General features: G+C 34.2%; 1 protein-coding gene across 3 annotated transcripts in view; it reads right to left on the reverse strand.

Moving 5' to 3' along the window:
- Positions 1–13,097, reverse strand: part of LOC147402232 (protein SPIRRIG-like) — a 28,974-nt gene extending 15,877 nt beyond the window's left edge. Inside the window, exons 1-9 of one of the 3 annotated variants that reach the window (XM_086443811.1) lie at positions 12,962–13,097; positions 12,459–12,702; positions 9,431–9,500; positions 9,242–9,327; positions 7,565–7,700; positions 7,418–7,474; positions 3,298–3,474; positions 1,732–1,923; positions 1,512–1,577 (exon numbers count right to left, since the gene is read on the reverse strand). In XM_086443811.1, coding sequence (XP_086299937.1) covers positions 1,512–1,577; positions 1,732–1,923; positions 3,298–3,474; positions 7,418–7,474; positions 7,565–7,700; positions 9,242–9,327; positions 9,431–9,500; positions 12,459–12,598 — 924 coding nt within the window. In that variant the 5' untranslated portion in view covers positions 12,599–12,702; positions 12,962–13,097. Of the gene's footprint in view, positions 1–1,511; positions 1,578–1,731; positions 1,924–3,297; positions 3,475–7,417; positions 7,475–7,564; positions 7,701–9,241; positions 9,328–9,430; positions 9,501–12,458; positions 12,703–12,785 lie in introns of those variants that run through there. The other 2 variants (XM_086443810.1, XM_086443812.1) reach the window with 2 other exon arrangements.
- Positions 13,098–16,129: the final 3,032 nt, after the last annotated feature.

Consider the following 16,129-nt stretch of genomic DNA (forward strand, 5'->3'; position numbering starts at 1 on the left):
GTATGCCACCCTACCAAAAGGATCCACCCTTCCAGTAAATGATCCAAAAGAATGAGTATAAAAAGCTTTCTAGACATAGGACAGTGAACAAATATATGGTTCACATGCCCTCTAGCTTTGCTCTACATCATGCGCTTGGGAAGGAAAAATCCCAAGAAATCTCTTTTCAAAGCTAGTAATATCAAGCTTTTAAATCAAGAGGAAGGATTTTATGGAGTTTGACCCCCTTTGTTGTTTGTTGAGGCATCTGAAAGGAAAGGAATAACAGTATCAAGGTTGTTAAAAGTGCTAGGCGGGGCCTAAGCAGGGCCCAGGCTAAGCAGAAAAAAAAAATTAATGATTCAATAAAGTCAACACAACTAATATATAAGAAAAATGAAAAAAATTTGACCGCAAGTACTGAAGTAATTTGATGCTCCTCACAAATCCTTGCTATTATAATAAAGATAAAGCTGAATAAGTGTTTTTTGACACAAAAATTTGGAAGACCAAAACTGCCCCCACAGTTTCATCCAACTTATTATTATCAAGGTCATCCTTTTCAAAATGAATAAAATTACAATCCCACGACCCTATAACCATGTTAGTTTTTAGTTTTTCCTAGAATAACATAAATATCTTTTTATTATACTAACTTCGAAATAGCCTTAGGTAATTTTAGTCGTGCATAAAACCTAAATTGTTCCATACATGTGCTTTTGCACATGCCACCTACTTGTTTTTTTTAATCTCAGACACACCTCACAAGTTTAGCTAAATATTTGAGAAATCCCATATGGTCTAAAATTTATTAAATACCCTTTAAAACACAACTTATACAAAATTATTTCATAAAAGTATCATTTTAACCCCAGTTTTTGAAACCCTGCTTAAAGCAGGTAAGACCTAGGTGCTTGGATGGTCTAAGCGGGAAGTGTGGGGCTATGCTGGGTCTAGGCAAGGCTTTGACAACAAAGAACAGTATCTTTGCTGGGAATGAGCATCAATCCAGAAAGTCATCATAAGCATCTTAAGGTTCATTTGATTCTGAAGCAAACCATTTGACAAAATTAAGGGCTTCTTTTTGAGGATTTTCATTTTATATCGGATCGTGTAGGTAAGGAGAACTATAGCTTTGGAAGCCTGGAAACCTCCAAGCTCTAACTCAACTAATGATATGGAAATTTTATTTACTGCTACGTAAAAGCATTCTACAATATATGTATGGCAGAATAAAAGTTGCACCAGGACTGCCCAAGAGGACTATTTAACCAACAAATAGTATGATATAAGCAAACCAAAACAAGTTGCTAAAACTAAGAAGAAAATAACAATTTCATAGGACAGCTCATAAATATGATGTAAAATGAAAAAATAAAAGAAAGCTAATGTAGGATAGTGTGCATCCCAAAATTTTCATACCGTTCTTCTATTTTATTTTTTGTCCTTTTTAAGTGCAAGATCTAACAATTTCATCATAATATGTCAGAATTAGAAACAAATTGTGCATTCAAAAAATTAAAATGGCATACCAAATGATGCTTGTGTATATATTTCGCTGTGCTTCCATTATCATTGACCAAAAGAAGACCAAGTATCTGTATTACGTTAGAAAATAATGATTACAAATTTGAAACATTTTTTAGACAAATATATAAATATGAAATATCAGGAACTTGAAATGGAATTATACTTAATTTGGCTCTTTTTCGTTTCATAAAAAGTTATGCATATATGTGATAAAATATCTACCTGCATGGCATGTCGATGAAGCTGAATGGTGTGCAACGGAACAAGACCCGCCCTGAATTGAGAAAAAACTGTCAGGGACCCAGTTGCAACCATCTGAAACAGCAACTGAAGTGAATCATCCTCAATCAAACTTGGTGAAGCTGAAGGATGGCTTGCCAACGCTTTCATAATATGCACTATACTTCCCTCTACCTGAATGATCAAAATTTACAGAAAAATTAGCCAAATTCACAATTTTGTTATCCTTCAGTAACACTCTTCTATATAGAGAGACTGCGGTAATTGTTATACTTAGAAATCTCTAATTGGATGGAGTTCAAATATAAAATTTATTAAAGCTTTTATAGCCACATTGCTTGGAAGAAATGACCTCATAAAAAGTGAATGGAGAAGCTGAATTCATTCAGCCAACTCCAGGTTTTTGGGATAAGGCTTTGATGATGTAGATAGCCACAACACTTGGCCATAATGCCACCAAGATCAGTTTAATGTTTGTTTTCCCTTAAATGATAATCTTAAATGCACTTTTGGTATATTCGATCATATTAAAAGACCAAAGGGTTCATCTAGGGTCACCTCACCTATAGTTGGTTACACTGCGTCCAACATCAATCTGTTGGTGATATGGAATTCAGGGCAGGTTGGTTATAAAGGGTATTTGTTTCCTTCCTAAACAACAAAAAACATAAAAAGATACTGGTTGCCATGGTTTACAAGTTTCCTAAGTAAACACCACGCAAGCTTATCAGTGTTGTGTCCAACACAATTGAAGATTATAATTGTCCAAGTCAATGGCTACACCCAAACCCCAGTATTGGACAGAATAGGCAACGACATTAACATCCAAAAAGGAAATGTCATAATGTAACAAAGCGTTCAACAGGATCACAGTTTTAATTGGTAAAAACTATAACCTAGAAATGAGTAATAGAAAGCCAGCAAAGAATATTTAATGAAAGACTTTTTTTTTTTCAATTTATTTGGATTCAAAAAAGTCTTGAGAAGCCTTATTTCACAAATACAAGTCTTGGAGGTATGGGAGAACTGTATTGCACTCATAGAAAGTAAAACTGGATTTTGTTTTCCTGGTGGCTATTTAAAAAGAAGGAATTTAAAGCTCAGATGGAGAAACATCACACGGACTAGGTGTTTCCTGCCCCCAGTTTGTTGGGAGATGCAAACATAAACAAGACGTCGATAGAGATGATAACGACACGGAAATAATATGGTTATAATTCAGAGAAGTGAACAAAATTATCATTAAAATTTTAACAAAATTAGGATATTTTCCAAGCACTCCTCAAGAGGAAATAATATGGTATAACACAAAACAGCAACTGTAGAACGAAACTTGAAAGCCTGAATAAGTGAATAAATATCTTTATCTTCCGATTCAACTGTGTTTAAAGGCAAACATAATGATTTCTATGACCAAGTCACAGGAATATACCAAAGACAAACTTGGGTCCTAAAATTTACATACAACAGAAAAATTAAATAGTGATCAGAAATCCAACTAGGCATGTGACCTATACTGAGTGCCTGAAATCATAAGCAGAAATCTACCTCGAGCCGGCGAACTTGTCCCACATCCCCATCATAACCTGTCTCCACTAAATTGGATTCTTTTGAGCTGGCTGTCGGTTGCCTTTGACTGGTCCCATCAGGGCACATAAGGGCATTTAAGATATGAATGAGACAGCATAGAATCCCAGAATCCAGTAGAGATTGCTTGTCAATAGGCTGTAAGCAACAAAAACAATCTCAAATTTGAATAAACACGATTATAACATGTGAGAGAGATACTTAAAAGTTACAATAAACAATTACAACCAGCAAAAAAGAAGAGACAAACAATGAGAAACAAAAAATAATAAGAAAATTTAGATGTAGTATGCCTCCATCGGAAAACCAAGTCTTCGTAGCAAACACCAAATGCAGAACACAAATCAAATCAACAGTCAAGGGTTCCGACAAAAAATTTGTAATTATTTAGATTTTCACTTAATTGAGTCTAGATCTATCATTTTATTATTCGGGATTATTTTAAATTATTTATTTTTTAATTTTGAATTGTTTTAGGACTTTATTTTTATGTTTTTAGATTTATTTTCATGTTTTTTTCCTCATGGTCTTAGTATAATATTTAGAGGCAGTTTATTAACTTTAATTTGTCTTTTAAGTTAATTAAAGTTGAAAAATTAAGAAAGAGAAAGTTACAAACAAAAAAATTGGAAATTAAAAAAATTACGAAATTAGGTTATTTATTTGGAATTTTAGTTTGATTAGGATTCTTGGATTTATTTTCTTTATATATAAATTGTATTAGGATTTCTTTTAACGAATAATGATGAATAAAAATAGATTTGAACTTTGATCTTCCCAACAATGGGCGTGGTGTAAGGCCATTTTGGAGTGAGTCTGATTTAACATTCTTTTCTTCTAATCTTTATTATTTTATTTTATTTTCTCTTTAACTTTCTTGAATTCTTGATTCTTGAAAACCTTTTTCCTCAACCCTTAACCTTTTCTCCATTCTCTTAACCTTTAATCCTTACCCTATAATCTTAACCTTTAATCATTTCCTTACCCTACAAAACTTCACCTTTAACCCTTTTCTCTACTCTACAACAATTGCCAAAATTTTCATTTTACTTTTTGGGTTTACCCTATCCTAGCACAAATCTTTAATCCAATCCCAAACCAAAAATCCTCAACCACCCTTTTCCTACTTTTTTCCCCCAACATCCTGCATAAAATTTGATATCAAAGTTAAACCTAGAATGTATAGAGATGGCATCATAAGTCAAAATCAGTTTTGTTTATCTTCTAGGAAGTCATTCAGGGCATTATGCAGTGATGAATATCAGAAAAACTTGATTTCTACAAGTTTTTCTGAGAAGATATTGCAGAATATTGAAAATAAGACTTATTGTGGATATCGGGATTATGACTTCATCGTTTAGTTCAGTCAAGAAAATTTTATCCATGGTGCTGAGTGCAAGGTGGTTCCTCTAAAAGATTGTCATAGTGTGTTGAGTCAATATTGGATCTCACATGTATAAGCTACGTCTGATGCAAAGCGAAATAATATACATATTACTTTAGACAGACAATATCTACTCAAAGTATATCCATGGAAATCAACTCTTGTAGTACCATCAATCCAAGAGCAGATTGAAGAAAAGATAGATCAGATATCAGCTTAAGAAGATGGTGTGCCTACAACTCTAGAATCAACGCATGAACAAAATCATGAAGTGAAAAATACGTCAAAAGAACCTAAGGAAGATATTTTGGAGACAACATCAACAATTTTTGTTTATGATGTAGTTACTCCATCACTACCTGAAACTGACTTAATCATCTCAGACGGGTACAATGAAGACTTTGCCACGATAGAAGATCGCAATTTGAAGTTAATGATTCAACTTCAACACAACATCAAGACACGAGGAAGAATCTTGGCAAAAATGATAAACCAAAAATTGTCATGATCATTCTCAAGTACTTTAAAACTCGAGGACGAATTTTCTCCAACTAGAAGAGAATAATGTGGAACACAAATCAAGTCAAGGGTTCCGACAAAAAATTTGTAATTATATAAGTGTTCACTTAATTGGGTCTAGATTTATTGTTCAGGATTGATTTAGATTAGTTATTTTTTAGTTTTGAGTTGTTTTAGGACTTTATTTTTATATTTTTTAGCTTATTTTCATGTTTTATTGGCTTGTAGTCTTAGTATAATATTTAGGGGCATTTTAATAACTTTAGTTATTCTTTTATTAAAATTTATTACAGTTGAAAAATTAGGAAAGAGAAAGTTACGAAATTAAGTTATTTATTTGGTATTTTAGTTTGATTAGGATTCTTGGATTTATTTTCTTTATATATAGATTGTATTAGGATTTCTTTTAACAAAGAATGACAAATAAAAACAGAGTTTGAGCTTTGATCTTCCCAATAATAGGTGTGGTATGAGACCATTTTGGAGTGAGTCCAATATAACATTCTTTACTTCTAATCTTTATTTTATTCATTTTCTTTAGCTTTCTTGAATTCTTGATTCTTGAAAACCCTTTTCCTCAACCCTTAATCATTTCCCCATTCTCTTAACATTTAGCCATTACCTTATAAATCTTAACTTTTAATCATTACCTTACCTTACAAACCTTAACCTATAACCCTTTTTCTCTACCCTACAATAATTGCAAAAATATTTATTTTACTTTTTAGGTTTATCCTATCCTAGTACAAATCCTTAACCCAATCCCAACCACCATTTTTCTCTTCTTCCCTTGCATCAACACCACTCATGAAATGATTAATAAACTCCCAGTAGAAAATGACTTTCACTCTTTGTCCCTTGAAATTACAATTTACAATTGCACTCTTTCCAACGACGCCAACAAATCACGTAGGGGATAAACCACGAAACAACATAACAAATGGTCACATGGAGGTGAAAAAGTCGTAGTGAACCAGTTCTCAATTAAAGTGGAAATACCAAAAGGTTGAACCCTAAAAAACTCGGAAGCTTATAGAAATCACTCCCAAGCCTTGGAAGGAAGAGGGCAATGGAAGAGAAGATGCTCCATCCTTCATTAATTTTGCATAGAGAACATTCAGAATAGTCATCCCTCTATTTCTAAGATGATTAGCCACCAGGATCTTGTTGAGCATAGCTGTCTAATCCAAACAGCATTAACTGGAAACTAGGTCATAGAAGCATCCTCACATCCCCTATCCAAGGAAGAAATCACCTTGTGGAACAAACACACCAAGGACTGGCCATTCAAAGACCATTCCCAAAATCTTTGAACCTCCCCTAAAGTTTATTTCGGCCTTAGGCAAACAATCCAATAGGGAGCCGGTATCTTCCAACATTCCCAATCATTAAGATTTCTAATAAGATTCAAATTCCATGAAAATCCATTACCATCTCAAATCAAGCAATCTGAAACAACACACTCTTTATTGCTACCAATTGAATAGATAACTGGATAGGCCCCTCAAAGAGGTCTATTCCCACACCAAATATCATCCCAAAATTTCATGTTATTGCCTGAAGCCCAAGGGTGTTAATACAAGTCCCAACAATAAAAAAACAATAAATAGGCAACTAAATAGAGCTATGAATATTAGGGAGTCCCCCTACTTTAGAAAGACAAGCTCTTTTCCAAGAAGCTAGTCTCTTGATAATACCCTAGACTAGAGGATCCCATATGGCCTTAGATCTGTAGCTTTCCCCCAATGGAGGACTAAGGTGCGACATTTAGACTACCCAATCCTACAACCAACATAGACGTGATTGATGGCACTTTGGTAATATATAAAGTTTGGGAAGGATCACTGATTATTCAACATGTTACCTCTTCCCATGTGGAATAACCAAAGCTTTTGGGCTTCTGAAATATGATGATGATCATCAAGGACACGTCGCTAAGCAACCATTTTAAAATATCTAGAAACAACCAAAGACTTGTACCTCAATATAACACATGTAACTGCCAAATGATGTAGTTGGTCTCAGTTTTAAAAAGGACAAAAAAAAGCTGCACTTGCAAACTGAGAGAGAGAGAGAGAGGAAATATGATGATCTAATTATAATTACCACTGTCAAGTTAACAAAGTTTACAGATTATGATGATATAACTCACAAAAGCTCATAGTTAATCAATCTTACCCCAGATACAAGGACTTCCACGGCGTATAACAAATTTGAACCAGGACTGAAGCCATCCTACACAGAGGCATCCATTAACATTACTTAAATAACACTCTATCTCACAGGAAATTGGAAACATCCAGATAAAGGAATCCAAAGGCAAACCTTTGTCACTTCTGAAAAAAATCTTAGGACTTCAATAACTTTCAATGATCTTGTCTTGCTAGCGATTTTCAACTTCTCAATATCTGTTACAAATGCTCTTCCCACAACGAAGGAGAATATGTGTGCTTCAACTAACCTGTGAATTTTCAACACTGTAGAAATTAGTTAACTAAATTTACATACCAATAGGAGTATATCTCACAAGAAGCCATAATGACCAAGTGAAGGTTGATGGTGTAAGCTACCTTGAAATTTCCTCAGTAAAATTAGAAATACCCCAGTCCCCTCCCTTTTAAATATTGCCATACTTAATAGGAAAATTTTAATTTGTCCAACTTTCAGCAGTATGGAAATAGATGGAGCACGTATATTTTAACCAAAATGCTTAAAACGCATGTTATTGAATATTTGGAAAATGGAACACAAATACAGCACCTCCCCAAATGCATCCCCCTCTATATTTCTCCCCTTCTCTCCACAAAAATTTAAGGGTTGATAGATCAATTAGGATTGGAGTTTCAACAGATGATGGCCATAGGGAGCTTGATCAACTTCAATAACAAAATCCAGAGGACCTACATGGTCTTTAGTAATTATATTAGCAATAATGTATCACCAACTCTCTAGGAAGACCCCCCTACAGTTGCCTTGTCAAAGGAAAGGTTCTTCAAATAATCACTCTATTTTATTCAATATATCCATTGTAATCTCGATCCTCTTCATCAATTTGTTAGTTTAGTTTGGTTTATTTGAGAGTAGATTTCTGGAAAATCAACCATTTGGGAAAGTATCTATTGACACGGTTGACTTTCCAGGAGATCTGGTTAGGGTTCTGAAGTTTTAATTGTGACTTTGTTTCCATTTTCCTGGTCTTGGGGTTCTTTGTGATATCGGATCTTCATGTATTTTGATTGTATTTGAAGGGTCATGAGTCATGACAAGCCAACCATTGGTGTTGCAAATGATGCACAAGGCTAGTGGCATTACATCAACAGCTTCATGGATGATGATTTTTAAGTAATTTGAAGAGTAATGTGGTATTAAATATATATATATAGTGCCACCATGATAACCACGTTCAGATTCGGCAATTATACTGCTGGGGGTAAACTAGGTTAATCCAGATAAATCCAGGAAAGTTTTGGAAAAAAATTCAGGTGGATGTGTAGGCCCAAAAAAATCAGATTGGGAGAGGAGGGGGGGGGGGGGGGGGGTAGTTAGAAAAAATTAGCTATAATTCAAAGAAATCCCGATTTAATAAAAAATCGTATGAACATGTATGGGAAGTTTTGGACTTTCCAGGCTAACTGGCCTATTTAATAATGTTTTAAAGGCAAAAAATGCTAGATGAATGGATATAAAGTATAGTATTACCTATATATAAGAATAAAGGTATTTACAACATAGTACCAACATCAAGATATTGAACTTATGAGCACCACTATGAAATTATGGTAAAAAGTGATTGAACAAAGGTTAAGACATATAGATATACTCAATAAAAAGGATCATAATTTCTTTGAAATATCCTGGAAACCTGCAAGTCATCATAATGCCTCTATTTACATGAATAACAAGAATCCTGTCCCAAAAAGAAACAACTTTCACAAATATGTGGGCATAAGAGAAAGTTACGGTTGAGTCAATTAATTGAAGAGAGGAGAATCGCATGCATACATGGTGACTAATTGAGCTAAATTAGCTTTCTGCTTCACTAATCTACAAAAAACATCTACAGCCATGTTCAAGGCCGCTTCTTTTTCCTGCATGGTAGATTTACAAACCGTTAGAACTCGCAATTTCGGTAATAAAAAATAATGGTAGTGATAAATCAATAATTAACTAAATGTTACAAAGAGATAAAACCTTTTCGGAGGTGGACGATCGGAACTCTTCCCAGAATCTCTTGAAATCCAACTCCAATTCATGTCTATCTCTGCTTTAACAATATTTATAAAAAATAAAAAAGTGCCCAATAGCATCAGCATTTATAACACAATACTTACGCACAATAACCCACATTCAAAACTCAACCTACTCCAAAAATACAGGCACACCAAAATAGGGGAAAGCCAACGTTGAAGATTGATGAATATCAATATAGTATATGGAAACACCAATAACAGGAATAAACCAGTGTATGTGATGTCTGAGTAAAAAAATATATGATTGGACTAATGTCATAAAGGAAGAGAGGGTCAAGAACTAAACTATCGGACCAGCATCTGGCGCCTCAGCTCAAATCTTTCTGTGTCTTCTGTCACCTCCTACTTTAAACAGAAGGCAATAATAAAGCAGAAAGTACACAACAAGGACCTTCCGCAACAAACTTAAGATTTCATAGATAATAATTATCATCAGAGAACCTTATTAGCTTAAAAAGGAAGCTGCGATTATGCAGTTATGAGTCTAAAACCGCACTGGGTTTGCAAGAGAATCAATTAGACACGAATGTATCAAAAGAAGTAAATAAACATGATATTCGTAAAAACAACTTATGTTACAATATATATTCTTGAATTCCTGTTGTCTCAAATATTGAAAAATCCCAATTTATTTTGTCAAAAATATTCTGGCTCATATCATGCATGAATGAGGAATTTGTCTGATATTGATCAGAAAAAAGAGGGTAGTGACTACAATAAACAATGGTAAATTCATATAAATGGCTAATAAAAACAGGGCTGGCTAACATGAGTCATAAACACATTTGAGAACAAACGCATATTATCAATAAAAATGATCAACCAAAATTCCATCCAACCAATCAATTAAAAGGAAAATTAAGGATTATGTTTGAAAATTGCACAGGAAGAATATGGAGCATCCAAAATTAACCAACACACAGCTTTAATCAAACAATGTTCTCTTATCATTGATGATTGAATAAATCAAAGCCTTAGATTTGAAACCCTAAAAAAACAAACTAATCTTCAAAAACCATAACAAAAAGAAGGAAATAGGGATAAGGCATCAGGTTGCTCTTGACCCTTCCTTTACCACCCAATACTTTCTTTTCAATACCCTCTCAAAATGTTTGATCTTTAACTAAAATCCTAGGTCATCGAAGAGAATAAAGGTGTAAAAATTGTAGAAAGGAAAGAGAAATAATTGTGTCAGTCGGTAGATTGATTCCCATTGACTGAGTGTGGGCAGGATTCAATTCCATTCGGGCAACCTTCCACCCCTGAAATCCAGCTTCATCTTTTATCCCCACGAAACAAGACGTTTATCTTCTCTCAGGATCGAGCAGCACATATGTGGTTGAATTTCCACCCATCGAAAAGCACTGGTCGCTTCAGTCCTTATTGCGGATTGGACTTCACTAGCCTCACTCAATGTAGACTGGAGAAAGGAAGAGAAGACGAGTTGGGAGAGCAGGGTCAATTGAGTCAGTTACTCTAGGAAATCTTGTCATTTATCTCCCACTTCACTTCATCCGAGATCACAAAATTAGAAAATTTTCATTGGAAGAGGTAAATTTTCTCTTGAAAAGGCAATCCCTCTTCTTAATTATACGGAAAATTGCATATCATAATTTTATTGTGGAAAAAACACATTTTTCTATACGATTGCAATATAATAGGTGTATCACTGTACCTTAACAACTTTTTATTTGTAAGCAGTTGAGTGACATATAACTAGGAAATTGCAAACAGGGAGTACAATAGGAGAATTGGGAAAGAGACATAAGAATAAAAGATAGGAAGAGCCGAAAAGAAAAAATGCATTTCATCATTTTGTCATGGAAATAAAATATATTTTTCATACAAGTGTAATATATGAGCATGTCATACTGTTTTCTTTTTAAAAACCTGCCAATTGGCGTATGAACCAGAAATTGCTAACAAAGGTCAACGAGTGCAATAGGAGAATTGAGAGAGAGATATAGAAGAAACAAAGGAAAACCCTTTTACGGAAGAGAAGGTGTAGAGAGATATAGATAGGTTGCTGCCGATAGGATTTCTCATTTTGTTTGCGTAATTATGTAAAGATTGGTATCCATAAAAAAAAATTATGTAAAGATTGGTTTCTTGTTTTCAATTTCCGTTGGCTATCTAAAAAATGTATATCTGCTGAAAGGCGTCTCCATGAAGCCAATATTGGTGATAAAGTTAAACTCGTTTTAAGGAAACATGGATCCTGATTATAATTATCCATTATTCCTATATTCCATTGTAATTCAAAACCAACACCATGGATCCTAGAAGACATGACCAATGTACTCAGCAATATATCTACAATCCCAAAATCCTAAATTAAAGGTACCCCGATAACCATACACAAATAACATGAACCACAAGGATTTTCTTGAAACCCCTATCTACAATTATACATGTCTTCAATTATCTTTACGGTTAGCACGTAAAGTGATAAAGCTAAGCTAGCAGGTCTTGTAAAATTTGAGCCTCAACATCTCATATGAGGTTTATATATGAAATGAAACCAGCAAGCTGGCACCTTTGATTTTTTATTTTCTACCTATCATTCCTATGTCATGAGCCCGCTACTGTGTCCAGAGTTATAAGTGAATAACACCGTCGAGTATTTTGAGACCTCTATAATACCAGAGAACCTACATCATCAACGACAACCGAGCTCAAGAATGGGCCTTTATTGCTCCAAAATGACATCTTTAAGATAAAATCCACAAACTAAATTCCAAAAGTAATCAATTCTGATTTAGACTTTTTCTCGAGAAACATACGTAATTCAAACCAGTAAAATTCATAAGTCCAAAAGATCGGAAGCGTCAACCCATCTCGAATTATCTATCCATTAATTATACTAAATTATAAATTCTAAAAAACATATCCTTACTTCGTAATCGTCATCAAAACAATAAAAACAACTTGAAAATTTGTGTTTTTGATTCATTAAAATTAAACCGAACCTTGTGGGAGACGATTGAAAGTCAGGTCGTGCCGAAGACGATGAAGATTCTCCAACAGAAGTAGGAGATGGTAATGAACTAGGAGATTGAGATAACCCGACCTTCTCTTTGATGTTCGAGAGCAATGTAACCCATTTCATCTTTTTGCCGAGAAGATTGAAACATACGAAATTGTCATCCGAAGTTTCTCCTCCTCCAGCGTTCCATCCAAAACCCTAGATCGGAGCTTCCAGAGCGATCTAGACTGGAACAAATTCAAATCTCTATCAGACCTCGATTTCTCCAAGAAAAATATTTTTAAAAAAATCTAAAAAAATTAGATCTGACTTGTAGATGAACAGATCGATCGATTAAAAAACTGATCGATCAGGGATCGAGAGCAGCAAAGATCTAATCTTGTTCTCTGCGTGTGATCTATGTTTGCTGCTCTGCTTCTCTCTCTTTTTTTTTTCTCTCTCTCAGCTTCTTTTTTTTTTTTTCTTTTTTTGGCTTTTTTTTCTTACTTTTGCCCTAAAATTGGTTTTGCTGATAAAACGCGGATTTCGGTTGAGAAAGAAAGGCGAAGAAGTGAAGAGCCTCTGTGCCTGTCTTCGGACGGCCTCTCCGGGCCTTGTTTCGCGCTCTATATCTCTTTCTCTCTCTCTCTAAATTCGTATTCCACGTCAGCATGTGATCCACGTCTTTACGATCCGCCACGTGGCGTGATGTGATCAAAGAACCAGACGTGTTGGCCTCTTTCTATCTCGTCTCTCAGTCTGTGAGATTGAATTTTTAAAAAAAAGTTGTGTGAGGACTTTTGAGTTTTAAAAGATTTTCCAAATGCCTTAATTACTGATGTAACCCTAGATTCAACATTAATGACAAACACAAAATGTTGAAAATATGGACTACGTTTTCAAAGTGCTCATCTTCCTAACTTTAAGCATGATCCCACTGACTCCAATCTATGATCCAATGTTGACCCTTTATTTAATTGGGCCAACCAATCTATGTTTGGGTCTCGTAATGAATATGATTGCCCATAAAAATGGGTGGAAAATGAATTTTTCTTAAAAATACAAATTTTCTATGTAAAACTAAGCATTTTTCCCGGACTTCAATTTATGAGGGAAGATGATTTCACATCCAACCGCTGTGATTTTCCATCTCTATTTTTTTTTTTTTTTTTTTTTGATAATCAGATATCCTTGTAAATAGTGGAACGAGCTTGTATTTGGACTTTGCCTAATCCATAGACCATAGTCTTGTCTGAGGATTGATCCTGGGGCACGTGCAATTTCCGCACACGCACACCAAATAAATAAGGGTGCGCTCTTGCAGGTGGCCCCTGAGAAATTAATGGAAGAAAAAAAATACTATTACCCTAACCCCAAAACAAAAAATTAAATGAAAGATATTTTATTTTCTAATAATCATTTTTCCAATGAATACATATTCCCATTAAAATGAATTCCCTATAATCATACAAATTGTTGAAGGAAGCTCTGATGAAAGTTCGTATCGATTAACTTGCTAAATTCTATTGAATTGGGTACGTGAGGTGAATGCATAATCAAATCATCCATTAAGGTTCCGTTGTAGATCTCTGAGTAAATAGCTGGAATTCATTGATGAGTTCTATTAGGTAAAATTATAGATTGGAGATATCTAGAATGTAGCACCTTTAGATTGTTTTAAATCATATATTTTGATGATCATATTTTTCATCTTATAGTTCAAAAGAGACGTGGATTGAGATAATGGAAGCAAATATGGATACACTTGAATTAATTGGGAAAAAAAAAGCATGACTTTTAGACCATGTGGGTAATCAAGTATTCGAACTATTTATTATTTTATTAATCAATTTCCTCAAATAAAAAAGTCCATTTATTTGTTGATTCCCTCTATTAAAAAAAAAAAAAAAAAAAAACTAAGTTCTATAAGATAATTACTATGCCCATACACATGTACGGTGTAATGCCTTCACTTGGACAAAAATAGACCTTATTTGACGATGAGAAAACAGGGCATCGGATGAAACAGTGCTAGGGTGTCGATGGGGACACTAAAAAATTAAATTGAATTACCAGCCAACTAAGGTCATGACTATCAAAATTTATCAAAAACCCAGCCCTTGTTCAACCATTGACATCACAACTAATTAAAGTGGATATGAACATATGGAAATTTAGAAAAAGAGTCGTGGTTTTTTTACTCAAAATGTTTCAATCGGTCTATAGACGGCTAACATGGAAAGCACACAAAATCATAGATCTTTTACTTTGAGATACACAAGGAAAAAAGATCAATAGTTCCGTGTCCTCGCCACATCAATCGAATATTAGGAAGAAAATCATTAACCTTTTAAAAATACAAGACTTTTGGATTGAAACTAACGAAGGACCATCGTTCCTTCAATATGAAACCTCAAATTTCAAATTAAGTCTCCAATGGTGATGAACCGTACAACTATTCAACGAGAAGGCATGAATATGTTACGTGGACAAAAGACCCATTAAAGGGTGGGCCGCGTCAAATAATTATGTACCCCACTTGTCTTTGCAAGTGCCCAATAGAAAGACTCCCTTAATCATGATTTTGAATTTTAAACTACAGTCCCCATAAGTCATCTTAAATTATCTTTAAAAAAAAAGGGTCAAAACGCCTACTGGAAGCAATGTTGCATGAAGCGAACCCATTCAAGATTTGACCCAAAACCTAAGGTTAAAGCAAAAGAGTTACTCAATTTTTAACAAAGACAATTCAACTAAGGTCGTATGGTAGATTAATTCAATCAACTACATGGACTTTTCTTATGGATGGAGTAAAATAGAAGGTAAGGGAAATAAAATCTAAGGTGGTTATCGAAATCGGAGAGTATTTTGTAGACAAACATTTTTCGTGAAATATTAGAAAACACACGATTGATTCAGTAACTTTAGTAAACAAACATTTTTTTTTCTGTACGGCGGGGAAGAGGGGCGGGGGGAATTCCTCTAAAACTATAAGATTTGGTGGTGTGTGTGCCTAATATAAGTCATTGTTAACTGATCCCATATTAGCTTTAGATCATGGTCATCATTGACATTTTACCTCACCTATTTGGGATCAAAATGTGATTTTAAGTTCACCATTCAACCCTATGTTAGTATGTACAAGAGTGCACTTTTATTTGTAAGCACTGGAAGTTGAAATTGTAGAAATTTCATGATTCTATCTTTGATGAGAAATGATAATTTTTCAATGTATGTGTTATTAAGAAAACAAGTGGAATCGAAACAAGAAAATGAATTGAAAAATAAATACAAGATAAGATGTAATCACACAAAGAAAGGCAAAAGTTTTACATGGTTCCCTTAAAATTGAAGTGTGTCCATGGATCACACCGACTCCACTATGAAAAAAAAACTCATAGTAAAGATTACAATCTTTCACCAAACGTGTGACTTGATTTACAGTATCTCTTTATCGATCGATACTATCATGTTTCACAAACCACAACATGTGTTATTGGTAAATCAAAGTCCGAGGATTTTCATACACAAATTAAATGCAAAAATTATTTTTAACCTAGTGGATTAGGTTAGGTGGGGTAATACCTACAACAATTGAAACCATTATGTCGCTCTTGCCCAACAGGCATGGCCCCACTACCAGAGGTCAAAAGGTACATTTGGAAGACATCTAAC

This window comes from Akebia trifoliata, chromosome 5 (genome assembly GCF_017979445.1).
Source record: "Akebia trifoliata isolate Shusen 1 chromosome 5, ASM1797944v1, whole genome shotgun sequence".
Classification (NCBI taxonomy): Eukaryota; Viridiplantae; Streptophyta; class Magnoliopsida; order Ranunculales; family Lardizabalaceae; genus Akebia; species Akebia trifoliata.